This window comes from Budorcas taxicolor, chromosome 14 (assembly GCF_023091745.1).
Source record: "Budorcas taxicolor isolate Tak-1 chromosome 14, Takin1.1, whole genome shotgun sequence".
NCBI lineage: Eukaryota > Metazoa > Chordata > Mammalia > Artiodactyla > Bovidae > Budorcas > Budorcas taxicolor.
The window spans coordinates 60,115,427-60,142,919 of NC_068923.1; the positions used below are offsets into that span (position 1 = coordinate 60,115,427).

Below are 27,493 nucleotides of genomic sequence, written 5' to 3' on the forward strand. Positions count from 1 at the left end.
GAGGAGAAAATGGCAACCGCCTCCAGCATTCTTGCCTGGAAAATTCCATGGACAGAGGAGCCTGGTGGGCTACAGTCTACAGGGCTGCAGAGAGTCAGACATGACTGAGCGGCTAGGCACACAAAGCACACCTATACTTTTACCTTCTGCTTTGCAACTGTTGTGCTTTCCACTGTGGGTAGAGTCAGCTCCCCATTTGACTAACACTGTGCTTGCTCGGGTGAACTTGTTCTGACGAATGTATAGTTGGGTCTAAAGATGCCTCCATGCTTTGGCTTGTCTTGTGCTTCCACTTGTGAAAGGTGGGCATTTGCATAACTTAACATGAATAGGCAGTATTTGCAAATGCTAAAAAAATCCCACAGGTACCTAAGGGTATACAGTAAAAAGTAAGGATCTTCTTTACCCTCATCCTCAACCACCCAGGTCCCTCCCCAGAGGAATTTGGTACCCTCTAGAGATTCCATCGGAGAAGGCAATGGCACCCCACTCCAGTACTCTTGCCTGGAAAATGCCATGGACATAGGAGCCTGGTGGGCTGCAGTCCATGGGGTCGCTCAGAGTAGGACATGACTGAGCGACTTCACTTTCACTTTTCACTTTCATGCATTGGAGAAGGAAATGGCAACCCACTCCAGTGTTCTTGCCTGGAGAATCCCAGGGACAGGGGAGCCTGGTGGGCTGTTGTCTATGGGGTCACACAGAGTCGGACACAACTGAAGTGACTTAGCAGCAGCAGAGATTCCATATACTACCAAGTCAAATAGCAGTATTTATTGAGTCAGAACCAAGGCCAGGGGGTAAGAGCTACTGGATCAGGCTGGAAAAAGTCCTTCCTGAGGAAAATCTGACTCTCTCTTGAGGATGCACTATTTATAATCTGAGAGTCCAGCTGCTTGTAGGCAGACCTATAAACGACTTATTACTGTAGACCAACTACCAAGCTACAAAAGAATTTGTCATTTAAACTCTTAAGAATTCACTGTTTCCAAAATTTGCTTAAGGTTACTTTAGGATATACTTGAAAAATCAGATAGGGGATTGCTTCGTGGCCTAAAGCAGGTAGCAAATAAACACACAGTTGGCGTTTCAACAAAATTTTCTCTCCTTTTAGAGACAGAACATGCCAAGTAAGAACCATGATAAAAGAAATCTTTTCATCTACTTACAGCAATAGATAAGCTAACTGTTCTTTCATTCTAACTTTCAGTTCAGTTCAGTTCAGTCACTCAGTTGTGTCTGACTCTTTGCGACCCCATGGACTGCAGCACACCAGGCTTCCCTGTCCATCACCAACTCCCAGAGTTTACTCAAACTCATGTCTATTGAGTCAGTGATGCCATCCAACCATCTCATCTTCTGTCATCCCCTTCTCCTCCTGCCTTCAATCTTTCCCAGCATCAGGGTCTTTTCAAATGCATCAGCTCTTCGCATCAGGTGGCCAAAGTATTGGAGTTTCAGCTTCAACGGCAGTCCTTCCAATGAATATTCAGGACTGATTTCCTTTAGGATTGACTGGTTGGATCTCCTTGCCAGTCCAAGGGACTTTATTGGGACTCAAACTAAAATTTTTAAGTTGAGCTCAAATGGTTAACTTTAATGTTTAATTTGTACCACAGATGGACTGAACTTGATATTTTCATCTGCAAGAATGTTTAAACCTTTAATTTTCTCCTAAACAGGTAATGAAATGAACAAAACAATCAGTGATCAAATTTAGAAATTTATTTACAAAAGTTAATTATTTTTGCTTTTAAAAAACAATTATTCAATTCATGAAGAGTAACCAAAAACAAATCTCATCAAAATGTATTACAATAGTCTTTCACAGAATCAATAGCTTTTTAAAAAACCACCAGTGAATACTTTACTGTAAAACCACAGTGTAAAAAATAGAAACTTTAATTCTAGTGACTAGACTGAAAGCTGATAAATAATCTTCTTCAAAGGGAAAAAATACTTGAGAGCAAAAAAAACGGTATAACATGTGTAAAGCCGGAAATTTAAATATCAGTTTAGTTCCTCATTGCTAACATGGCATTTATATCCCAGATGAGATTTCGTAATTGATCCATAATTTGCTTCAGCTGTTGATTCTTCTGTTTGAGTTTCTGCAGAAACAAAAGAATTTATCAAAAAATGTTTCATGAAATACAGACCATGAAGATATAAGATTAAAATGTCATTAAGTCAGAACTCTAATGAACCAGACAGAAATTAAGCTAAACACTTCCTTAAGGCAGAAGAGGAGTAGGAAACAGCAACCCACTCCAGTATTCTTGCCTGGAAAATTCCATGGACAGAGGAGCCTGGTGGGCTACAGTCCATGGGGTCCCAAAGAGTTGGACACGACTGAGGGACTAAGCATGCACTTAAGGCAGAAGGTCTCAATACTTTTCTGGCTGCAAGCATCCACTGAAAGGCATAATAAATTCTAATTCAGCCTACAGAGCCTATGGCTCCAGCCCCCTACCTCCTTTTCCTCCTCCATTTGAACCACTAAAGAAAATAAGCTAAATGTTCAATTACAAAACCTAAGCATATAGGTTTCCACAAGGCAGTGTAGCTTAATGGTTAAGAATATAAGCCCTAAAGCCTGGGTTCTCTGGGTTTACGCTCAGCTCCTTCACTAAGTAAATATTACTTAATCTCTCTGTGCATCAGCTTCCACAACAGAAAAATGGGGATAATAACTGAACCTATTTCATAAGGGTTGTTATGGAGAGTAAAAGATCTGATTCACATCAAGTGTTAGCAGTGAGCCTAGCATACGAGTAAGTGAAAGTGAGTGAAAAGTCAAAGTGTCAGTTGCTCAACTGTGTCGGACTCTTTGAGACCCCATAGACAACAGCCCGCCAGGCTCCTCTGTCCATGTGATTCTCCACACAAGAATACTGGAGTGGGTAGACGTAAGCATTCAACAAATGTTACTGGTAGGCACAGAACATAAACTGTCAATAGAGAATATAAAGTATAATAAAAATGCAATTGATCTTTCAAACATGGCAGAAGTCACCAATTTCTCTAAGCATGAAGTGCAATCTACTTCTAATTCTGAAAACTGAAGACAGGAAGCCACAGCCCTGATAGAATCTTCTTCATAACTGAGATTTCCTGGATGCCCTGAATGCACATGGAATGTGTCTGTTATCTCCAGATCTGGGTCTCTAACAGGCCACAGTTTATCAACTTCTTATTAAGCATCTTTCCTTCAAATCGTATGTAGTGAATGTCTGTGTAGATAAAACAAGATCAAAATAGAGAATTTCAAAGTGTTCACTAGTTGTTATAATAATCATCACTCTTAAGTGACCTCTTGGAAATATTACATTTGGAAGTAATACGTTTAGTTAGATAATTTTAAAGACACTACATTAAAATACCTCTAGATCAAGTCATACATAATCATGTTCATTTAAGGAGACCTAGAAATGTTAATTTTGATTTATTAAAGAGCAAACTGAGATTAAATAAATTGTTCATATTCTATCTAGAGTCAGAGAGGGAACAGGAGGAAAGGAGCCAAAAGGGAGGAGGAAGAAATTCCTCTTGGTATTCAGCTTCTTGAAAGGCCAAGTTTGGTGACAGAAGCTTAGTGATCACATTTTCAGTATTCATTAAGCAGTAACTGGAAGTAATAAAATTATATTAATGAGTGGTTAAAAAGAGACTTTCAAATCAGTATCAAAACAGAGGTTACAGGTGGCTCCCACAATGGTTTCATCAATGGAATAAATGCTACTTTCAAGAATACTCACTTGGAAATATAAATTCTGATATTAAAAAATTTAGCTTCATTAACTCAAAAAATAAAGAGAACTAAAAAAAGGTAGGATATTTTCAAGGTAATACTCAACTTTAGGGAACAGTAAAAATTTTTAATGTAAAGAATGCCATATTATAAGGCATTAGGATAGTTTGTCTCAAAGAGCACTAAGTTTTAAATTTTAAAAAATTAGCATGCAACTAAAAAATACCTGGGGCCAAAACACATCATGAAAATATCAACACCAAAGCTGACAGCTATGCTTATTAGTGGTTAAACTGTAAATAAATTTTCATGACATGATACAGGATTTAATATATACAGTCTTGCCACTGATTGATTTTAACAGAGGTTGACAGCTGCTATTATCAAAATCCATCAGCTGTGCCTAATTTGTTACATTAACAGGTGAATGTGTAAGTAGAGTACTGAAAAAAATGTTTGTGTTAAGTAATACTATGTAATTTAATATTCATCCAAAGGCTGTGACAATTGATCCAAGCAGTCTGTCCTCTGTGTCCATGGTTCTGCATCTGCAGATTCAGTCAGCTGCAGATTGTGTAGTACTGAGTATTTTACTGAAAAAAATCTGCATGTAAGTGGACCTGCACTATCCAAACCTGTGTTGGTCAAGGGGCAGCTGTGGTTGAAAAATCAAACCAACTAATTTCGACTTTTAATAGCATCTGTGTAATTATGTAATTAAATTGTTGTTTAGTCGCTCAGTCCTGTCTGACTCTTTTGTGACCCCATGGACTACAGCCTGTCCATAGGATTCCCTAGGCAAGAATACTAGAGCCGGTTGCCATTTCCTTCTCCAGGGGATCTTCTCGACCCAGGGACTGAACCCACATATCCTACACTGGCAGGCAGATTCTTTACCACCAAGCCACCGGGGAAGCCCATAATTAGATTAGACCAACATTTTTACCATCTGAAGGTGGTTATTTAAAATAAACATTTTTCACAGAAACACTCAGGTATGTGTGCCATTAAGGCAGAAAAATATATCAATTGATCATGAGTTTACTCAGTGTTTTATAATTTTTCAATTATATTTTAATCTTATATTCCAGAAGGGAGGTACAAAATTTGAAGAAGTAGAGGAAAGGAAAAAATAATTAGTAGCACTAATTATACATAAGATAACTTGGTTAATAGGATATGTATTATGTTTAATTCACATTTATGATGCTTTATTTAAGGAATAAGTTAAAAACCTTTTGGGGTCAAAAAATCCACTTTGGTTTTTAGCTGTTAACTTTATTCTCTTTTGCCTTTTTAAGGGGAATTTGAATTTGAGTTAACCAAATATTAGGCCTCTCCCCTTAAAAAATATATATATATATAAATATATATATATATATATATAGGTCTCTGTTTATCACTTAGTTCTTCAGTCTTTCCTCAAATTAGACTGACAATTTCCAGGAGTAAGAGAGAGCTATGAGGCCAATCAAATGAATACTTCTCCCACCACTCAAGAGAAGATACTTTCTCTCTCAATTTTCTTTACATTTTTTTTCCAATGGAAATACAGGGCTAAGCTTTAAATCTGTTTAATTTAAAACATTTAATGGATTCTTTCCTTTTTGTAATAATCTTCAGTTCAATACCATGTTAAATGAAACAAGTTTTACCCCAAAGCCAGAAGCACATACAACAGCAAATTCAACAGATTCAAATGGTTTAATCAAAATCAAAAAGTGTTCTCAAATGCCTGAAGTAGAAATGGGAACAGAATTTAAAATATGGGCTTTTATTCCAAAACTAAATAAACCTTCAGAAATACTATTTTGTGTATTGAAATAAACTTACTGCAGATACACTCTATGGACTAAACACATGTTTCTTTTTTTTTCTCATACCCTAATAAAATGGCAGGAGGGGAATGAAAAGGCTATAAATTCCCATGGAGAAAAATGATCAGAAAGGAGACAATAGTAGATACCAGGTGGCACATGTTAAGGTGGGGCATAGAAGGGGAATAGTAATAGAGAGGAATGGGAAATGACATGGGAGGAAACCACTGTACCACCCAGAAGGATGCCACTGAGAATGGCTGATCCTCCATGGAGAACTGGAGGCAAGTGCCACCGCAAAGTCTGCTGTGAGGCCTGGGGACAAAAGCTGGAGGGGAAGAGCTGTAGAAACAAGCGAGAGCCTAGGCTGCTCATTCCTACTTCTCATCAACACGGGACTAGGTCCCCTCTCCAGAGTTCCGTACCCACTCCCCCTTTGAGGGAACCAGGTTTGTTTCTTATGAACCAAATAGCTGGGGATTCTGGGATTCAGTGCCACCAGCACAGAAGGCAAGAAGACAGGAGACTATCCCTCTATGTAGGACACTGGAAGATTCTGAACAGCCCTAAAGAAAAAAATCTCAGCAAATGATCCTTGGGGTTCCCACAAAGAAAAAAGCCAGCTTGTTTCCAATCTTGCTATGATGAAAGCCAATTCACAAAGCCTATGATTAGTGTCTTAGTGCTTCACTCCCAAATAGAAATGGCTCATGTTTAAGCATCCAACGCTCCACAGATCTTTGATCCTCCATCTACAAAGACAACAAAACATAATAGACAGGGGTTGACAAACTATGGCACGTGACCTGTTTTTCTAAGGCCCGTGAACTGAGGATGGTTTTTACATCAGAACAAGGATCACCATGTCGCACAAAGCCTAAAAATATTTATAACTAGACTTTTAAAAATCTACCAAATGCCATATGAGAAGATTATGGAAGAACAGTTCTAATTTCTGAGGGAAATTAATTTACAACATATAATTTTATATGCAGCAAAACAATCAACTGGACAGATACACAAAGACTAAAACCTTCAGTTCCGTTCAGTCGCTCAGTCGTGTCCGACTCTGCGACCCCATAAATTGCAGCACGCCAGGCCTCCCGGTCTATCACCAACTCCCAGAGTTCACTCAAACTCATGTCCATCGAGTCAGTGATGCCATCCAGCCATCTTATCCTCTGTCGTCCCCTTCTCCTCCTGCCCCCAATCCCTCCCAGCATCACAGTCTTTTCCAATGAGTCAACTCTTCCCATGAGGTGGCCAAAGTATCGGAGTTTCAGCTTTAGCAGCAGTCCTTCCAAAGAACACCCAGATCTCCTTTAGAATGGACTGGCTGGATCTCCTTGCAGTCCAAGGGACTCTCAAGAGTCTTCTCCAACACCACAGTTCAAAAGCAGCAATTATTCCACGCTCAGCTTTCTACACAGTCCAACTCTCACATCCATACATGACCACAGGAAAAACCATAGCCTTGACTAGATGGACCTTAGTTGGCAAAGTAATGTCTCTGCTTTTGAATATACTATCTAGGTTGGTCATAACTTTCCTTCCAAGGAGTAAGCCTCTTTTAATTTCATGGCTGCAATCACCATCTGCAGTGATTTTGGAGCCCCCAAAAATAAAGTCTGACACTGTTTCCCCATCTATTTCCCATGAAGTGATGGGACCAGATGCCATGATCTTCATTTTCTGAATGCTGAGCTTTAGGCCAACATTTTCACTCTTCTCTTTCACTTTCATCAAGAGGCCTTTTAGTTCCTCTTCACTTTCTGCCATAAGGGTGGTGTCATCTGCATATCTGAGGTTATTGATATTTCTCCCAGCAATCTTGATTCCAGCTTGTGCTTCTTCCAGCCCAGCGTTTTTCATAATGCACTCTGCATAGAAGTTAAATAAGCAGGGTGACAATATACAGCCTTAATGCACTCCTTTTCCTATTTGGAACAAGTCTGTTGTTCCATGTCCAGTTCTAACTATTGCTTCCTGACCTGCATATAGATTTCTTAAGAGGCAGGTCAGGTGGTCTGGTATTCCCATCTCTTTCAGAATTGTCCACAGTTTCTTGTGATCCACATAGTCAAAGGCTTTGGCATAGTCAATAAAGCAGAAATAGATGTTTTTATGGAACTCTCTTGCTTTTTCCATGATCCAGCAGATGTTGGTAATTTGATCTCTGGTTCCTCTGCCTTTTCTAAAACCAGCTTGAACATCAGGGAGTTCACGGTTCACATATTGCTGAAGCCTGGCTTGGAGAATTTTGAGCATTACTTTACTAGCGTGTGAGATGAGTGTAATTGTCTGGTAGTTTGAGCATTCTTTTCCATTGCCTTTCTTTGGGATTGAATGAAAACTGACCTTTTCCAGTCCAGTGGCCATTTGCTGGCATATTGAAGGCAGCACTTTCACAGCATCATGTTTCAGGATTTGAAATAGCTCAACTGGAATTCCATCACATCCACTAGCTTTGTTCGTAGTGATGCTTTCTAAGGCTCACTTGACTTCACATTCCAGGATGTCTGGCTCTAGGTGAGTGATCACACCATCGTGATTATCTGGGTCCTGAAGATCTTTCTTGTACAGTTCTTCTGGGTATTCTTGCCACCTCTTCTTAATATCTTCTGCTTCTGTTAGGTCCATACCATTTCTGTCCTTTATCGAGCGTGTCTTTGCATGCAATGTTCCCTTGGTATCTCTAATTTTCTTGAAGAGGTCTCTAGTCTTTCCCATTCTGTTGTTTTCCTCTATTTCTTTGCATTGATCGCTGAGGAGGCTTTCTTATCTCTCCTTGCTATTCTGTGAAACTCTGCATTTAGATGCTTATATCTTTCCTTTTCTCCTTTACTTTTTGCTTCTCCTCTTTTGTAAGCCCTCCCCAGGCAGCCATTTTCATTTTTTACATTTCTTTTCCATGGGGATGATCTTGATCCGTCTCCTGTACAATGTCACGAACCTCCGTCCATAGTTCATCAGGCACTCTATCAGATCTAGTCCCTTAAATCTATTTCTCAATCCACTGTATAATCATAAGGGATTTGATTTAGGTCATACCTGAATGGTGTAGTTGTTTTGCCTACTTTCTTCAATTTAAGTCTGAATTTGGCAGTAAGGAGTTCATGATCTGAGCCACAGTCTGCTCCCAGTGTTGTTTTTACTGACTGTATAGAGCTTCTCCATCTTTGGCTGCAAAGAATATAATCAATCTGATTTTGGTGTTAACCATCTGGTGATGTCCACGTGTAAATTCTTCTCTTGTGTTGTTGGAAGAGGGTGTTGCTATGACCAGTGTGTTCTCTTGCCAAAACTCTATTAGTCTTTGAAGTGAAGTCGCTCAGTCATGTCCGACTCTTTGCGACCCCATAGACTGTAGCCTACCAGGCTCCTCTGTCCATGGGATTTTCCAGGCAGTATTACTGGAGTGGATTGCCATTTCCTTCTCCAGGGGATCTTCCCCACCCAGGGATCGAACCTGGGTCTCCTGCACTGTAGACAGACACTTTACCGTCTGAGCCATCAGGGAAGTCTGCCCTGCTTCATTCCGTATTCCAAGGCCAAATTTTCCTGTTACTCCACACGTTTCTTGACTTCCTATACTTTTGCATTCCAGTCCCCTAAAACGAAAAGGACATCTTTTTTGGGTGTTAGTTCTAGAAGGTCTTATAGGTCTTCATAGAACCGTTCAACTTCAGCTTCTTCAGTGTTACTGGTTGGGGCATAGACTTCGATTACCATGATATTGAATGCTTTGCCTTGGAAACAAGCAGAGATCATTCTCTCATTTTTAAGACTGCATCCAGGTACTGCATTTTGGACTCTCTTGTTCACCATGATGGCTACTCCATTTCTTTTAAGGGATTCTTGCCCATAGTAGTAGACATAATGGTCATCTGAGTTAAATTCACCCATTCCAGTCCATTTTAGTTTGCTGATTCCTAGAATGTTGACATTCACTCTTGCCATCTCCTGTTTGACCACTTCTAATTTGCCTTGATTCATGGACCTAAAATTCCAGGGTCCTAATGCAATATTGCTCTTTACAGCATTGGATCTTGCTTTTATCACCAGTCACATCCACGACTGGGTATTGTTTTTGCTTTGGCTCCATCCCTTCACGCTTTCTGGAGTTATTTCTCCACTGATCTCCAGTAGCATACTGGGCACCTACCGACCTGGAGAGTTCCTCTTTCAGTATCCTATCATTTTGCCTTTTCATACTGTTCATGGGGTTCTCAAGGCAAGAATACTGAAGTGGTTTGCCATTCCCTTCCCTACATTTCTCCTGAAGAAGCCACTGATGTATGAACCTTACAAACAAGGGAGGAAATAAACCAAGAAAGAGGAAGATGGGAGGCTGAGGAGAGAGTAAAATTAACTGAAGAGGTGAAGGCAAGGCCCCAGGACAGTAGTTGAATACCAGGCTTAGTAGGCATTCAATTCAGACCTAGTAAGATCGTCCCAGCAAGACAGAGGATTCTGGGGGCAGGCTGGCATGGGGAGAACAAACCTATAAGTCATCTGATAATTTGATGCTGGAAAGTTGGGAAACAGTACTGAGCTGCTCCCACAGATGCATAAAGAACTAATCAAAATTTTTCAAAATTACAGAACTATTTGTTATGCCCAGGGTCCGAGTCCCCAAAACTGAGAGAATAAGACATCCACAGCAATGCAAAGGCAAAAAGGGGTTCATTGCTAGCTCGAGCCAGGGCTCTTGTCACATCCAACACAGTGGAGTAGAACAAGCGCCCCAGCCCAGATTTACAGCAGTATTTATAAGTTTAGAACAAAGACAGGGAGTTGGCAAGGGTTGATTGGCTGCAGGGGGTTCCTCATATTTACTGAGTGGCCAGTCATCATCCCTCTGATTGGCCAGAGTTATCATCTCTCTGATTGGCCAGAGTTACCAGCTCTCTGATTGGCCAGAGTTACCATCCCCGGAAGCCCTGGAAGCATGACTCAGGGATTATTTTTGGCCTAGTGCACCTCTCTGAGCCTGTCGTGGCCTTGGTGAGGTTGTAACATATAAAGTCTAGGAAAACAAAAAAATGTTCAAGGAAATATAAGTCTGGTTTCCTGCGTGGTTTAGCAATAAACAGTATCTATGTGCCATAATAATATGAACACAGAATATTTACTGAATCCCAATTATCACATAACCACACTGAAAGAATTGGGGGAAGGAAAGAGGTAGGTGGGTCCCAGACAGAGACCATAAAGAGACCTACATCTTCATATGGAGAAATACTTTTACATATCAAATGCTTTGTATCAATTATATCCTTATCTTAAAATTCACAAAATTCTAGCTAGTAAGAATGTTTTGATTACACACTGTCAAGGAATTACTATATTCTGATTATTTGAAAAGAAAGTGAAAGTGAAGTCGCTCAGTCGTGTCTGACTCTTTGCAGCCCCATGGACTGTACCCCACCAGCCTCCTCCATAGAATAGGCTATTTCAAAATCATATTAGAAAAAGGGAGAAACTTAGAGAAATAGGAAGTGAAATGAAACTTATCTTTAGAGAAATGATCTCATTCTGAAGCTTTTCTCTCCCCTGCCCCACCAAAATATCATAATATCTTCTAGGTTAGAGAACAAACTATATTTAAGTCACATGTAGCATTCTGAAATCAAAGTTATCATCACAATGGTGTTTTATTTACCTATACATTTCATAACATCCTTACTATAGAGAAAAATAATAGAACACATCCATTGTGGATTAATATATAAGATTATCAACAGAAACATATAACACTTCTTAATATATGGATGTCTCATCTCTCTGGACTACCAAATACCACTTACTCTTCAAGATTTAACTTAAAAGTTTCCCCTCCTAATCTCTACTGTAAATTCTTTATGCTTATTACTGTTAAATTTGCTGAAAATACTCTTAATGTATAGTCCACCTCATAAAATTTTCTTAAATGTTATTTTAGAAAAATCTTTTTTTTTCTGAGTTTGTATATATATATTTTTCTTTTAGTTTTCTAATATTTTGTTTTACAAGTCTTATTTTCAACTCTGAAATTCATTTTGACACATGGTGTAATGTAAAAACTAGCTATATTTCCCCCAAAGTGTCTATTTTTAAAGACTAATTTTCCACATAACCCCTCATGTCACATTAAATTCTCATATATTAATATAATAGTAAGACAATTTTTCTGAATATTATTTCACTAATCTGTCTGTATAATTGTAAGGGATTTGATTTAGGTCATACCTGAATGGTCTAGTGGTTTTCCCTACTTTCTTCAATTTAAGTCTGAATTTGGCAATAAGGAGTTCAAGATCTGAGCCAGTCAGCTCCTGGTCTTGTTTTTGCTGACTGTATAGAGCTTCTACACCTTTGGCTTCAAAGAATGTAATCAATCTGATTTCAGTATTGACTATCTGGTGATGTCCATGTGTAGAGTCCTCTCTTGTGTTGTTGGAAGAGGGTGTTTGCTATGACTGGTGTGTTCTCTTGGCAAAACTCTATTAGCCTTTGCCCTACTTTGTTCTGTACTCCAAGGCCAAATTTGCCTGTTACTCCAAGTATTTCTTGACTTCCTACTTTTGTATTCCAGTCCCCTATAATGAAAAGGACATATTTTTTGGGTGTTAGTTCTAGAAGGTCTTGTAGGTCTTCATAGAACCATTCAACTTCAGCTTCTTCAGCATTATTGGTTGGGGCATAGACTTGGTTTACTGTGATATTAAATGGTTTGCCTTGGAAATGAACAGAGATCATTCTGTTGTTGTTGAGACTGCATCCAAGTATTGCATTTTGGACTCCTGTTGACTATGATGGCTACTCCATTTCTTCTAAGGGATTCTTGCCCACAGTAGTAGATATAATGGTCATCTGAGTTAAATTCACCCAGTCCAGTCCATTTTAGTTTCCTGATTGCTAAAATGTTGATATTCACTCTTGCCATTTCCTGTTTGACCACTTCCAATTTGCCTTGATTCATGGACCTAACATTCCAGGTTCCTATGCAATATTGCTCTTTATAGCACTGGACTTTGCTTCTATCACCATTCACATCTACAATTGGATGGTGTTTTTGCTTTGGCTCTGTCTGTTCATTCTTTCTGAACTATGGATGGAGGTTCGTGACACTGTACAGGAGACAGGGATCAAGACCATCCCCAAGAAAAGGAAATGCAAAAAAGCAAAATGGTTGTCTGAGGAGGCCTTACAAATAGCTATGAAAAGAAGAGCAATGAAAAGCAAAGGAGACAAGGAAAGATATACCCATTTGAATACAGAGTTCCAAAGAATACCAAAGAGAGATAAGAAAGCCTTCCTCAGTGATCAATGCAAAGAGATGGAGGAAAACAATAGAATGGGAAAGACTAGTGATCCCTTCAAGAAATTTAGAGATACCAAAGGTACATTTCATGCAGAGATGCACTCAATAAAGGATATAAATGGTATGGACCTAACAGAAGCAGAAGATATTAAGAAAAAGTTGCAAGAATACACAGAAGAACCATACAAAAGAGATCTTCACGACCCAGATAACCATGATGGTGTGATCACCCACCTAGAGCCAGACATCCTGGAATGCGAAGTCAAGTGGGCCTTAGGACGCATCACTACGAACAGAGGTAGTGGAGGTGATGGAATTCCAGTTGAGCTATTTCAAATCCTGAAAGATGATGCTGTGAAAGTGCTGCACTCAATATGCCAGCAAATTTGGAAAACTCAGCAGTGGCCACAGGACTGGAAAATGTCAGTTTTCATTCCGATGGATGTGAGAGTTGGAATATAAAGAAACCTGAGTGCCAAAGAATTGATGCTTTTGAACTGTGGTGTTGGAGAAGACTCTTGAGAGTCCCTTGGACTGCAAGGAGATCCAACCAGTCCATTCTAAAGGAAATCAGCCCTGAATATTCATTGGAAGGACCCATGTTGAAGCTGAAACTTCCAATACTTTGGCCACCTGATGCGAAGAATTGAATCATTGGGAAAGACCCTGATGCCGGAAAAGATTGAAGGTGGGAGGAGAAGGGGATGACAGAAGATGAGATGGTTGGATGGCATCACCGACTCAATGGATATGAGTTTGAGTGATGGACAGGGAGGCCTGGCATGCTGAAGTTCACAGAGTCACAGAGTCAGACACAACTGAACGACTGAACTGAATTGAATCTGTCTGTTCTTATGCCAGTATTTTACACTTAATTATTGTTTTTATAATATGCTTCATCTAACATTTTAATTTTTGAAGCAAAGAGTCTGTTCATTTTATTACTCTTACTGGAATTTTTTTTATTATATGTATTTGAGTATGCTCTCAAGGAAAAAAGTTCCAATTTTTTTATTTGTTTTTTGATTGGTATTGCACTAAGATCTTACTATTTTGTGCAATTTCAAGAGAATTCACATTTGTACTTATAGAGTGTTACTAACACTATTCTGTAAAGCAATTATCTTTGAATTAAAAAATAAATAAAAAACTATGAAATAATCAAGACTGGCATTTTTAGAGTAGTTATTGCCCATGTAAGAATGTCATGTGTTTTTTCAACTGTTCAAAATTTCTTTATGAGTCTGGCTAGGGGTTTATGAATTCTGTTTATCTTTTCAAAGTACCAGCTTTTAGTTTCATTCATCTTTGCAATTGTTTTCTTTGTCTCTATTTCATTTATTTCTGCTGTGATCTTTATGGTTTCTTTCCTTCTACTAACATTAGGTTTTATCTGATCTTTCTCTAGTCATTTTAGGTGTAAGGTTAGGTTCTTTACTTGGGATTTTTCTTGGGAAGGGACAGTTAGGGAGTTTGTGTTGGACATGTATACACTTCTATATTTAAAATGGATAACAAAAAGGACCTACTGTACAGCACATGGAATTCTGCTCAATGGTATGTGGCAGCCGGAATGGGAGGGCAGTTTGGGGGAGAATGGATACATGTGTAAGTAGGGCTGAGTCCCTTTGCTGTTCACCTGAAACTATCATAACATTGTTAATCAGCTATACTCCAATATAACATAAGAAGTTTTACCAAAAAATAATCCTTTTATATATATTAAGTTTAGTCTCATATATTATGGAAATCCTAACTACTTAATATTTGTTGTTGCAACTGTGAATAGGATCTTATAATCTAACTGGTTTATAACATTATAGGAAAATGGTATAAATCTTTAAGCTCTTTTATCAAATATTTACTGCCTCTACTTGTTAATCAGTGAGCTGCTTTGAGCTTCAGAAGTTTAAGCTATAATGTTATGTACTACCTGAACAAACTTAACAAATTTGTATACAATAACTTTTGCTTCATAAAGGTTGTTTCACTGGCTATAATTTCTAAAACAGCATCAAACACAGTAGTATAAGGCATCTTATTTTCTGCCTGTTTTTAATATGACTGGAGAAGGAAATGGCAACCCACTCCAGTATTCTTGCCTGGAGAATCCCATGGACAGAGGAGCCTGGTGGGCTGCTGTCCATGGGGTAGCACAGAGTCAGACACAGCTGAAGCGACTCAGCATGCATGAATGCTTTGAAGAAGGAAATGGCAACCCACTCCAGTATTCTTGCCTGGAGAGTCCCATGGATGGGGGAGCCTGGTGGGCTGCCATCTATAGGGTCACACAGAGTCGGACACGACTGAAGCAACTAAGCAGCAGCAGCAGCAGCAGCAATATGACTAGTTCTGTATTTCATTTCTATGAAAAATGTTGACTACATATCTGAGATTAAACATTCTTTTTTTAAGACTATCACATTAATCACTTTAAGCATTCTTTGAGTCAGCAACATTTTAAGTCTATCAAATGTCTTCTAGATCTGAGGAAAAACCATTTTTTTCAATTTGGCCTACAGACCTTATGTAAGTAAACTAAGTCATCCTCCTCTACCTCAGAAAACCCTCTTTGGCTGTGGTAGATTAATTAATGTCCTGATGAATTCTATTAACTAGCATTAAGAATTTCAGGAGTGAGGCAGGAGGTGGGGGCACTTATTTTTAAGTAAAGCACCAAGACTGGTAGTTTCATTTTGTGTGCTATTTGTTAGCCATGCTTCTATCCCAGAATGGACCGACAACACCCCTTATTTCCCTGTGTTTCAAGAGAACTATCTGAACATTATCTTCTGAACTTCTGAAAGTACTCAGCAATAAATTCAAGTTAGGAACTTTTGTAGGGTGAAGGGTGGGATGGGGTAACTTGATAACTCTCAATTTCTTATTCAGTTGTTGAGACATTCACATCTCCTACTTGTAAAGTATTATCATTTGCTGCTCCAAATATGCTGTATCCTAGAGAGCTACAATTCTGCCTGGAGAAGAAAATGTAAATGGGTCGTGACAGAGCGCCTATGAGGCCTTTCTAAGAGCTTTATTGCCTGAATTCTGGGATCTTCTGAATAACTAGATGGCATTTCTGTTTACCTCTGAGTTTGGGGTTGTACTCTTAAGTAGGTTAAATTTGCCACAGAAACAACTTCAGGTCCAAATTATGTTTTTGCGTTACATAGACTCCCTTTTAATTTTTATCAATAATTCAGAAATGTAAGACATACAGACTAGCAACTCACTTTATTGACTTCTGCAATTTCTCGCCTCTCTTCACTAGCAAAACGAGGTGGGCCAGCCCGGTCATCTTTTGAGCCATCTTCTTCCACATATGGAATAAGTTGCTGAGAGTGACAGACACAAGTTAAAAGTCAAAGATATGACACACAATTTCCAATTATACTGGCATAGATAATACATCCAATTAAGATCAATTTTACACTTTTATCTTAACAGTACAAAAATACATTTTAATTCAAGTGATGGCCTAAAATAAAAGCATTAGAAGTATATATCATTTCAATAAGTTCTGTACATTTGCTTTTTGGGTTTCTTTTGCAAAACAGTCCTTTTAGCAAAATTAGTTGTCACATGTAATTAAGTAATGTCCTACTCAGTCAATCAGCAAATATTTAATTTGCAGACACTGGGTGAGCAGACACTGCAAAAATAATGCCAAATAAGATACAAGTCCTACCCTTAAGTACTTTATGTCCATTCAGCTAGAATAGGCTGCCTTGATCTATACTAGAAAGAAAGGAACTTCATGGACATGTATTATATAATTGTGATTTACTTGTTATCTAAGTGTCTATGTAGATTTCTAGATGTCTTATATTTGGGAGAAAGTTTTTTTGTAAGAGAAAAAGTTTATATAGCAATGAAACTTCCAGCAGAATTATAATTAAATATGTATAGATTTGTGATGACATTTGTTTGATGAAACCCCTTAGAGAGTCACCAGAGGCTTGTCTCTTCCATCTGTTATCACCAATGCAGGAATAGGACAGAGATAAGTAACTAGTATAACCAGTAATCAATCTGGCCAAACTTCTGTGAATTCTTGGGACAAATATAAATTTGCCTACATCCACAGCTACTTTCTTCCTTTCCTCTCTCCAAATGCAGACAGTGGTCCTTCATCTCAAATACATTCAGTCTTCATTCCTGTACACTGATTCCTCTGCCCTCCCGACTTCCTTATTTATTTCCCCTGACCTCACCTGACTGTTTTCTTCCATTTTCATCTAAACAAGTTCTCCCATTTGGAAGGGGCGGGAGGCGGGGACCCAAACTCGATCCCTCCTACCACCTACTACTTTCCTCTTTTGTTTTCAGTCTAAGCTTCTTGAAAGATGGATATCCACTTTTTGGCTTCAGTTCCTTACTTTCTGTTTAATCTTCAGCTCACTGTGATCTGACCTCTGTTGCTATCTTTCCACCAAAGCTCCGACCAAATATACCAACAAATTTCCTCTAGTAAAATCTGCTGGACAGTTTTCATTCCTTATTTTCCTTGACTTTTCTGCAGCCTCTGTCAGAGTCCACCATATTTCTGACCCTCCACATCTCTGACCACTTTTTTTCAGGCTGTATTGCAGTTTACTCTTTCCCTGTTCACCCCATATATGCTGCTCACTCAAATAAGCAAGCACTGATGACATGAAACTGTTCTTTATATAGAGTGAGAGAACATTTAACCCCACTCCCTGCCACCAGCTACCTCTGCTGGCAGAGATTATCACTTGTCAACAGGAAAGGACCACCTATAAAAATAACTGTATACCTGATTAACTAAAATATACCTATGACCCAAGATTAAACTTAAATAAATATATTTAAAAACTAGAGTGATTCTACTAAGATAATTTAATAATGATAAAAATGGTTATAACCTTTATCCATAAAGAACTTACATGAAAACCACTGTAAAAGTATTTTACAATACTATTAAAATGTCTGCTAAGACATCATGCACTGATTTAATTAAAATGAGACACAGAGAGCAATAATAGAAGTTGCCACAGATAATCTCCCCCAACAACAAAAATTCACTATCAGCCTGGATGCTAAAGTCTGCAAGAAATTATCAACATGAAAAGACAGTTCTATATATACACACACACACATATCTCACAATTTCATCTTTTCTAGTCAAAAGTGAAACCAGTATGATCAAAATCTGGAAATACTGTGAAGATAGAAGAGAAAAAAGGAAAAAATTACAAACGTCCTAAGCCTCTTACATTCACCCTCCCTTGACCACTAAAACTTGCCTCTACTGGAATGGGATCCATCCCTCCGCAGTTTTCATTGCATTTATCATAGACCAATCTCAGCTTCCTGAAGAGAATAGAAAGTTGGCGAAGATGATCCTGTAGTTTTGCTAACCGGTCTTGGTATGTTCCAGTATGGTAAGTGACACCATTTGGCAGCTTCTCGGACAAAAACCCCAAAACATAAAGTAATGAAAATCAAGATTTTCTTTAAGCAAAGCTAACAAACAGAAACAGTCTTTGAGCAATGCATAAAAGCCAGCTGTTCCTGATAATGAATCAAGTGCAACTTTAAGAATTTAACAGTAATACATGCTGATTTATTAATTAGCTCCTTAGCATACTGTCAAGCAGTTCTACAAGACTTTGTGATAAGCCTTTCTGATCAGCTGAAATGCTTTCTGCCTCTCACTTTTGATTATATTTATACCACAGCTTTGTATTATAACTAAAAAGAATATACAATTTTAATATCACTTAAGATAATGTAAAAGCAGCAAGGTGCTGAACTCAACCAGGAGCTGAATTCAAACAACTCAAAATACAATTTTAAGGAAAAGAAGAAGAAAAGGAAAAAAATGAGGATAGGACTTTTCAGTAGAAGAAAAAGAAGAGTATACTGCTATTGTTGTAAAAACAATCTCAAGATACCTTAACTATTATAATTAAGATGCTCTAGGCATGTATTTAGAGAAGGCAATGGCACCCCACTCCAGTACTCTTGCCTGGAAGATGCCATGGACATAGGAGCCTGGTGGGCTGCACTCCATGGGGTTGCTAAGAGTCAGACACGACTGAGCGACTTCACTTTCATGCACTGGAGAAGATGGCAACCCACTCCAGTGTTCTTGCCTGGAGAATCCCAGGGACAAGTGAGCCTGGTGGGCTGCTGTCTATGAGGTTGCACAGAGTCGGACACGATTGAAGTGACTTAGAGGCAGCAGCAGCAGCAGGCATGCATTAAAACATAAAGCTGTCACCAAAAGTTTTACTTTAAAAAGAAATCAATAGCAGGCAATATATAGTAACAAATCAATCTGTACTTGAAAATTATTAATAAATTATTAGAAATAACTGCTATGATCATAACTCTGTCTTGGATGCTTACGTATTTTTAATTCAGGAATTTTACCAAAAGAAGCCAAAATACATACCGAAATGACAAAAATCACACATAAATGGAAAAACTGACTACTACTTACAACTAAATGCACTTTTTGTGCAGTGCTGAAACTTACAAAATCTTCCTCTCTGTGTACATCTTTACAATATTTTATTCCCACAATTTGATCTGTGAAATTATCCTAAAACTAGAATTAACAAAGTTTGTACCATGGTTTCTAGTATACAAGGTAATTTCATTAAAATCACTAATTCATACACTTATCGTAGGGATTATAAAGTGACTTAAAATGAAAAGTCCAACTAATGTCTAATAGCTAGAAGATCAATCCAGTCTTTTCTAAACCTCACTTCATCCTTTTTTTCTTTTCTAAACAGCTGAGGTAGGAATCAAAAAAAGCCTGATACAGTGTTCAGAGAAGAAAGAAAATAAGAGCCACTATTGTTCCAAGTAGGTAAAACCATAAATACGGAGGGGGAAAAAAAAGACCAAAGGCATATACATAGTTATATATATATATAGTTATTAAAAGGTAATAGTTCATAAAAGATGTAATAGGAAAATAGGCTTAATAATTGATTTTCTTCTTTTATTTCATTTCTAAATTTCCTATAATGTTATGGTTTACAACTTAAGGAGATGGATCTTTTAAAATTCTTGGAAATTAGTTTTTTATAATATTAGGATTTTTGGAAGTTTTCAAGCATTAAAACATTCTGCAGATGATATCTCAAAGAAAAGGGTTAAAGTATCAAAGACTCAATTAGTGAAAACAGTTTAAAGGACAAAAGCACTGAGAGTTCACCCTCCACAATACTATGTGGGATTTCTCATGATCTTTCAATTTATGAACTTTCAAAACATTAAAAAATAAGAAAAAATTTTCAAAGGGTCACTGCTTTCTTGTTTGGGTGACAATAAGAAAATAATAATTACAGTTTACATACAGAAGCAGGCTATACCTTTATTATGGTATTACATTTTTTTGTACTATTATGGTACTACATTTTTTTGTACCTACATTGTAGATACTACACACTTTGCCTATATTTTGTATTTAATAAAGACTAGAAGATACTCATGATGTACTCTGCATAGAAGTTAAATAAGCAGGGTGACAATATACAGCCTTGATGTACGCCTTTTCCTATTTGGAACCAGTCTGTTCTTCCATGTCCAGTTCTAACTGTTGCTTCCTGACCTGCATACAGATTTCTCAAGAGGCAGGTCAGGTGGTCTGGTATTCCCATCTCTTTCAGAATTGTCCAGAGTTTATTGTGATCCACACAGTCAAAGGCTTTGGCATAGTCAAGAAAGCAGAAATAGATGTTTTTCTGGAACTCTCTTGCTTTTTCGATGATCCAGCAGATGTTGGCAATTTGATCTCTGGGTCCTCTGCCTTTTCTAAACCCAGCTTTAGAAGTTCACAGTTCACGGATTGCTGAAGCCTGGCTTGGAGAATTTTGAGCATTACTTTACTAGCTTGTGAGACGAGTGCAATTGTGTGGTAGTTTGAGCATTCTTTGGCATTGCCTTTCTCTGGGATTGGAATGAAAACTGACCTTTTCCTGTCCTGTGACCACTGCTGAGTTTTGTGCTGGGCTGGAAGAGGCACAAGCTGGAATCAAGATTGCCGGGAGAAATATCAATAACCTCAGATATGCAGATATCACCACCCTTATGACAAAGTGAAGAGGAGCTAAAGAGCCCCTTGATGAAAGTGAAAGAGGAGAGTGAAAAGGTTGGCTTAAAGCTCAACATTCAGAAAACTAAGATCATGGCATCTGGTCCCATCACTTCATGGGAAGTAGATGGGGAAACAGTGGAAGCAGTGTCAGACTTTATTTTTGGGGGCTCCAAAATCACTGCAGATGGTAATTGCAGCCATGAAATTAAAAGACGCTTACTCCTTGGAAGGAAAGTTATGATCAATCTAGATAGCATATTCAAAAGCAGAGACATTACTTTGCCAACAAAGGTCCATCTAGTCAAGGCTATGGTTTTACCAGTGGTCATGTATGGATGTGAGAGTTGGACTGTGAAGAAAGCTGAGCGCCAAAGAATTGATGCTTTTGAAATGTGGTGTTGGAGAAGACTCTTGAGAGTCCCTTGGTCTGCGAGGAGATCCAACCAGTCCATTCTAAAGGAGACCAGTCCTGGGTGTTCATTGGAGGGACTGATGCTAAAGCTGAAACTCCAGTACTCTGGCCACCTCATGGGAAGAGTTGACTCATTGGAAAAGACTGTGATGCTGGGAGGGATTGGGGGCAGGAGGAGAAGGGGATGACAGAGGATGAGATGGCTGGATGGCATCACTGACACGATGGACATGAGTTTGAGTGAACTCCGGGAGTTGGTGATGGACAGGGAGGCCTGGTGTGCTGCGATTCATGGGGTCACAAAGAGTTGGACACAACTGAGTGGCTGAACTGAACTGAGAAGATACTCACATTTCTATCTCTATTTAGTATAGTACACATGTGTAAGAGTATGTTTTGTATGTAAAAGCTGAGCACCAAAGAATTGATGCTTTTGAACTGTGGTGTTGGAGAAGACTCTTGAGAGTCCCTTGGACTGCAAGGAGATCCAACCAGTCCATTCTGAAGGAGATCAGCCCTGGGAATTCTTTGGAGGGAATGATGCTGAAGCTGAAACTCCAGTATTTTGGCCACCTCATGCGAAGAGTTGACTCATTGGAAAAGACTCTGATGCTGGGAGGGATTGGGGGCAGGAGGAGAAGGGGATGACCGAGGATGAGATGGCTAGATGGCATCACTGACTCGATGGACACGAGTCTGAGTGAACTCCGGGAGTTGGTGATGGACAGGGAGGCCTGGCATGCTGCGATTCATGGGGTCGCAAAGAGTTGGACACGACTGAGCGACTGAACTGAACTGAATAAACATGATCCAAGGATCATCTGCATGGAGATCCAACCAGTCCATCCTAAAGGAAATCAGTCCTGAATACTCATTGGAAGGACTGATGCTGAAGCTGAAACTCCAATAGTTTGGTCACCTGATGTGAAGAACTGACTCACTCATTCCCCTGATGCTGGGAAAGACTGAAGGTGGGAGAAGAAGGGGACGACAGAGGATGAGATGGTTGGATGGCATCACCGACTGGATGCACATGAGTTTGAGCAAGCTCCGGGAACTGGTGATGGACAGGGAAGCCTGGCGTGCTGCATTCAATGGGGTCGCAAAGAATCAGACATGACTGAGTGACTGAAATGAACTGGGGAGAGAGGTTAGACAGGTAGCAGAGGAGGAGGAATGTTCACTGTAATGTCCCTTTTCATTTCTGAATTCAGAATATATTTTATAGTTTTTTTTAAAAGGTAAGATTTAAAGCATAACAAATAGAACCAAAGCAATACTTTTTCATGCAAGGAATCAACCTCGGTTCTAGTGATTTGGAGGGAGACATCTGTTAGCCCCATGAAATTTTATTTAGAATGTTTCTTTATATGTGCAGTCTTCTTAGAAGAGAGTCTATAGTTTCCATCAGATTCTCAAGAGGCTAAAGGACAACTAATAAAGACGGACTTCTCTAAAATCAATGCTCAGAAATAACCTCAGAAGTTGGTATTTATGGCACGTCATGCTTCTGGATTAATAATATAGAAGATAATTTTTAAAATTTGAACTTAAAAATGTATTAACAAATAGTTTATATGTAGTCTTGTTTGTAACACTTCTCCTCCCAGCTTTCTATAAATTAAGGAGCACACTGTTGCTTAATTTACAGCCAATTATGATATGGCCTAAAGGGTCTTAGTGAGTTAAAACACAGAATTCACAAGCACAAAGGAATAGTTATTGTAGTCCTTACAAACTGGCTTTGAATATATGTCCACATGTAATCTAGTTATTGACAGTATCTTTTGAGAGTTCAGTTCTTTCACTGTCAGTCATGGATGTGTATTAGCTCTCTGTTCATAGTATAAACTGTTGATAGCAAGTTAGTATAATAAAGAGGTTAGTAGAAAAAGCTACCAGTCATACATGATGTTGAGTAAATTCTACTTTCTTTAAGTCTGTTTCCTTAATTGTAAAATAGAGATAAAAATACTTCTTAGAACTGTTATTATAACAATGTACCTGACTAAGGAAAGTATTTGATACATGTTAGCTATTAGCTCTATTAGTCCAATACAGCAGCTTAAAAATAAATAATTGCTAAATTCTGAGAGAACATTTAATTTGTATTTTAATCATTTTACATTTTAATCTGTAAATTTTAAAAATAATTGCCAAAGATTTCATATCTCCTCTTGGATTCCCTTTTTATCTCACAGTGGCTTATTAACAGGGTCTTAAAATATTTCCATACAGTTGTACTACTTCTAGAATCAAGGGGAAAAATACCCCAACCATTTTATTTAAAAAGGCAATAAAACACCACTAAACACTTACTTAGTGTACCAGCTGAAATAAGAGTTTGAAAGTTCTAAGAGTCTGAGGACCTGGTTTCAAATTTACCCTACACTGACTATCACCTCTGTCACTTCACCTCTCAGAGCCATAGAATCCTCATCCATAACACAAGAACGATATCCACATCACACAGTAGTAAGATAAGCCTTAAAAATGGGTTAGTCAAATAGGAAAATGGTGCTGGAATGACATGATATCCAAACGCAAAAAAAAAAAAAAGACAGATCCATATCTATCATTATTTTAAGAAAGTAACTCCATGTGGATCATAGACCTAAATGTAAAACCTAAGACTATAAAACTTCAGAAGAAAACATAAGAAATCTTTGGGTTAGGGAAAGATTTCTTAGGTATGGCACCAAAACCCAAAATCTGTAAAAGGACAAATCAATAAATTGGATTTCATCAAAATTTAAAATATCTGTTCTTCAAAAGACAATGTGAAGAGAATAAAAAGACATGCCACAGGCTGGGAGAAAGTACTGATGAAACAGAAAGACATACAATTCCAAAAAAAAAGAAAAAGAAAGACACTAACAACTACTGGCAAGGACGAGGAAACTTTTGGAAAAGTTTCTTAAAATGGTAATCAGTCATTTCCCTCATAACCCAGAAATTCCATGCCTAGGCATCTACCTACTCAAGAGAAATGAAACACATGTTCACACAAACATTTGTAGCTAACACTCAGAAGTATTATTTATAATAGCTCCAAAGTGGATACAAACCAAATGGCCATCAACAGATACACTAATTGTGATATATTCATACAATAGAATACTGTTCAGCAATGAAAAGGAATGACCTATTGATATTTGTTGAGTGAAAGAAGCCAGATCCGCACCCCCCACCAATCATAGTGTATGATTTCATGTGTATGAAACTCTAGAAAATGCCAACTAGCTATGATGCCAGAAAGCAAAAGAGAGACTGCCTGTGGATGGAGAGCCAGAAGTAAAGATTTAAAAGGGACACGAGAATGTGCTCACTTCTCCACGGAGGGAACTGTGGGGTGACGGACGTTGGTTTCACAAGTACACGTGTCAAAACTTTGAATAAATGCATTGTATTGGGAATCAGTTATACCAAAATAAAGCTGTTTAGCAAAAATGGTTAGCAGAATCTGAATTCAACTCCTTGAACCATCACAAAGTATTCTGTGGAAAAATATGAGATTAAAATAACCCAAAGAGCGTGGAGGAGTGAGGCCCACCTCTACCTTGAAAGATACAAGAGTTCGCCTAGAGCCTACAGAACCTGGTCGAATCTAGAAAATGCGGCTTCATCCTTTTCAGAAATCTGGTCTGCAAAACATCACCTTCACATCTTGGGGACAGACACTTTATCGGGGAACACTTCTGAATGTAAATGGGGGCGACCCCATACTCGCGGATTGCCCAGGGCCGCCGCATCGACGCCGAGGGACCCCAGGTAACAATTAAGCCAGCTGCTCCTTCCCTCTCAGAAGCACTTCGCTTTCTCCAAGCACGCCCCGGAGCGGGGCCCGCCCTCCTTCCCACCTGCATGTTCCTCAGGAGCTGGAAGATCTCCATGGTGCGGTACACGATGTCTTGGACCGTCTCCTGCCCGATTCGGCAGAGCGATGCAGTGTTAACCTCTCGGGCCGCCTGCTGGGCCTGGGGCCCGGCGAAGGGCCCGGGCGCCATCCCCGACGCCGCCAACGGAGGGGTGGACATGGCGTGGCAGCGGCGTCAGGTCAGCAGGGCTGGAGGATAGGTGTCGGGGATGTCCCCCGACGCTGCTCGACCTCAGGCCTCGGCGTAAGTAGGAGCTTGTGAGACTCGGGCGGTCTGATTTCAAAACAGCGGCCGCCACTTCCGCCACGGTGACGTGGCGCGCCGTCAGACGTCACAGGGCCCGCCCACTCGGCTGGTCCCTGGGAACCTGTGGTTCAAGGACGACTGGGATTGGACTGGACGCGGGGGCGGGTTGGGTCGGACGTGTTGAGCAGCCAATCACCGGGTGCACTCCAGACACAGGGGGCGGTGTGCAGGGTGGAAGGCAGGTGGGCTTTCCCACAGTTCGTTTCCCAGTCTGAGCCAGTGGTTAAAATTCTTCATAGAACTCTGAATTCGCGTTAATTTCCTTGCTGATTATTGCCTTGTCACGAGCCTACGAAGTTTGTAGTATTACTTTCCTTTCACAACTAGAAGGCAGACTCAGAGGGGGTAGTTCGACGTGTTTCGTCACAAACAACTTGCAACTGAAAACCTGAAATTTGAGTTTTTGATATTCCAACCTTCACTGTGACATGATACTAATTTCCCACCTGTTGTTGTTTCCTGCTAAAAAGTCCGTTTATTTGACAAGGTTTCCTGATCACGGAAAGTATAAAAATAACACTTCTGTCTCTCATGGCACACAATTCCTCCACTTCCTTCCCTTTTCTCACTTTGGCACTAGGTTATACATAATTTTCAGTCTGTTTTCTTTCTGACTTCTCCTTGTTTTATTCACACACACCAGATATCCTGGACTAATATTCAAAGTTAGCACTGCCCAACTGTGGACAAATCACATCAGCGTCCATGTAAAGCCTGGGAGTAACCATCAGTTCAGTTGTCTCTCAGTCGTGTCCGACTCTTTGAGACCCCATGGACTGTGGCCAGACTTTCCTGTCCATCACCAACTTCTGGAGCTTGCTCAGACTCATGTCCATCCAGTCGGTGACATCCAACCATCTCATCCTCTGTCGTCTCCTTCTCCTCCTGCCTTCAACCTTTCCCAGCATCAGGGTCTTTTCCAGTGAGTCAGTTCTTTGCGTTAGGTGGCCACAGTATTGGAGCTTCAGCTCAGGCATCAGTCCTTCCAATAAATATTCAGGGCTGATTTCCATTAGGACAGAATGGTTGGATCTCCTTGCAGTCCAAGAGACTCTTCAAGAATCTTCTCCAGCACCATGGTTCAAAAGCATCAATTCTTTGGTGCTCAGCTTTCTTTATAGTCCAGCTCTCACATCCATACATAACTACTGGAAAAACCATAGCTTTGACTAGATGGACCTTTGTTGGCAAAGTAATGTCTCTGCTTTTTAATATACTGTCTAAGTTGTTCATGGGCTTCCCTAGTAGCTCAGATGGTAAAGCATCCACCTGTAATGCAGGAGACCAGGGTTCAATCCCTGGGTCGGGAAGATCTCCTGGAGAAGGAAATGGCAACCCACTCCAGTATTCTTGCCTGGAGAACCCCACGGACAGAGGAGCCTGATGGGCTACAATCTATAGGGTCACAAAGAGTCAGACACAACTGAGCAACTAACACACACACACACACACACACACACACACATACACACAAGTTGTTCATAGCTTTTCTTCCAAGGACCAAGTGTCTTTTATTTATTTATTTATTTATTTATTTTACCAAGTGTCTTTTAATTTCATGGCTGCAGTCACTATCTGAAGTGATTTTGGAGCCCAAGAAAATAAAGTCTGTCACTGTTTCCATTGTTTCCCCATCTATTTATTTGCATGAAGTGATGGGACCAGATGCCATGATCTTCCTTTTGTTGATGTTGAGTTTTAAGCCAGCTTCTTCACTTTCCTTTTTCACTTTCAATAAAGTTTTTTAGTTCTTTCAGTTCAGTTCAGTCGCTCAGTTGTGTCCGACTCTTTGTGACCCCATGAATTGCAGCACCCCAGGCCTCCCTGTCCATCACCAGCTCCTGGAGTTCCCTCAAACTCATGTCCATCGAGTCAGTGATGCCATCCAGCCATCTCATCCTCTGTCATCCCCTAATCCTCCTGCCCCCAATCCCTCCCAGCAT

General features: G+C 39.5%; 1 protein-coding gene across 1 annotated transcript; it reads right to left on the reverse strand.

Annotated features, from left to right (window-relative positions):
* Positions 1 to 1,866: 1,866 nt before the first annotated feature.
* On the reverse strand, positions 1,867 to 25,551 carry MED30 (mediator complex subunit 30). Its single transcript, XM_052651897.1, has 4 exons — positions 25,227 to 25,551; positions 18,145 to 18,303; positions 16,111 to 16,212; positions 1,867 to 2,111 (listed from the first exon to the last, which is right to left on the reverse strand). Exons 1-4 carry the CDS (start codon positions 25,401 to 25,403, stop codon positions 2,016 to 2,018), a joined length of 534 nt encoding a protein of 177 aa, XP_052507857.1. The 5' UTR covers positions 25,404 to 25,551; the 3' UTR covers positions 1,867 to 2,015.
* Between the last annotated feature and the right edge of the window lie 1,942 nt (positions 25,552 to 27,493).

Bases quoted from the DNA above. Each gene is read 5' to 3' on its own strand.
- MED30 (XM_052651897.1), bottom strand. From the start codon at position 25,403: ATGTCCACCCCTCCGTTGGCGGCGTCGGGGATGGCGCCCGGGCCCTTC. The intron at 18,304-25,226 runs GTGGGAAGGAGG...TTGTCCGAGAAG, and splicing joins AGCTCCTGAGGAACATGCAG to CTGCCAAATGGTGTCACTTA. The intron at 16,213-18,144 runs GCAAGTTTTAGT...TGTCACTCTCAG, and splicing joins TGGATCCCATTCCAGTAGAG to CAACTTATTCCATATGTGGA.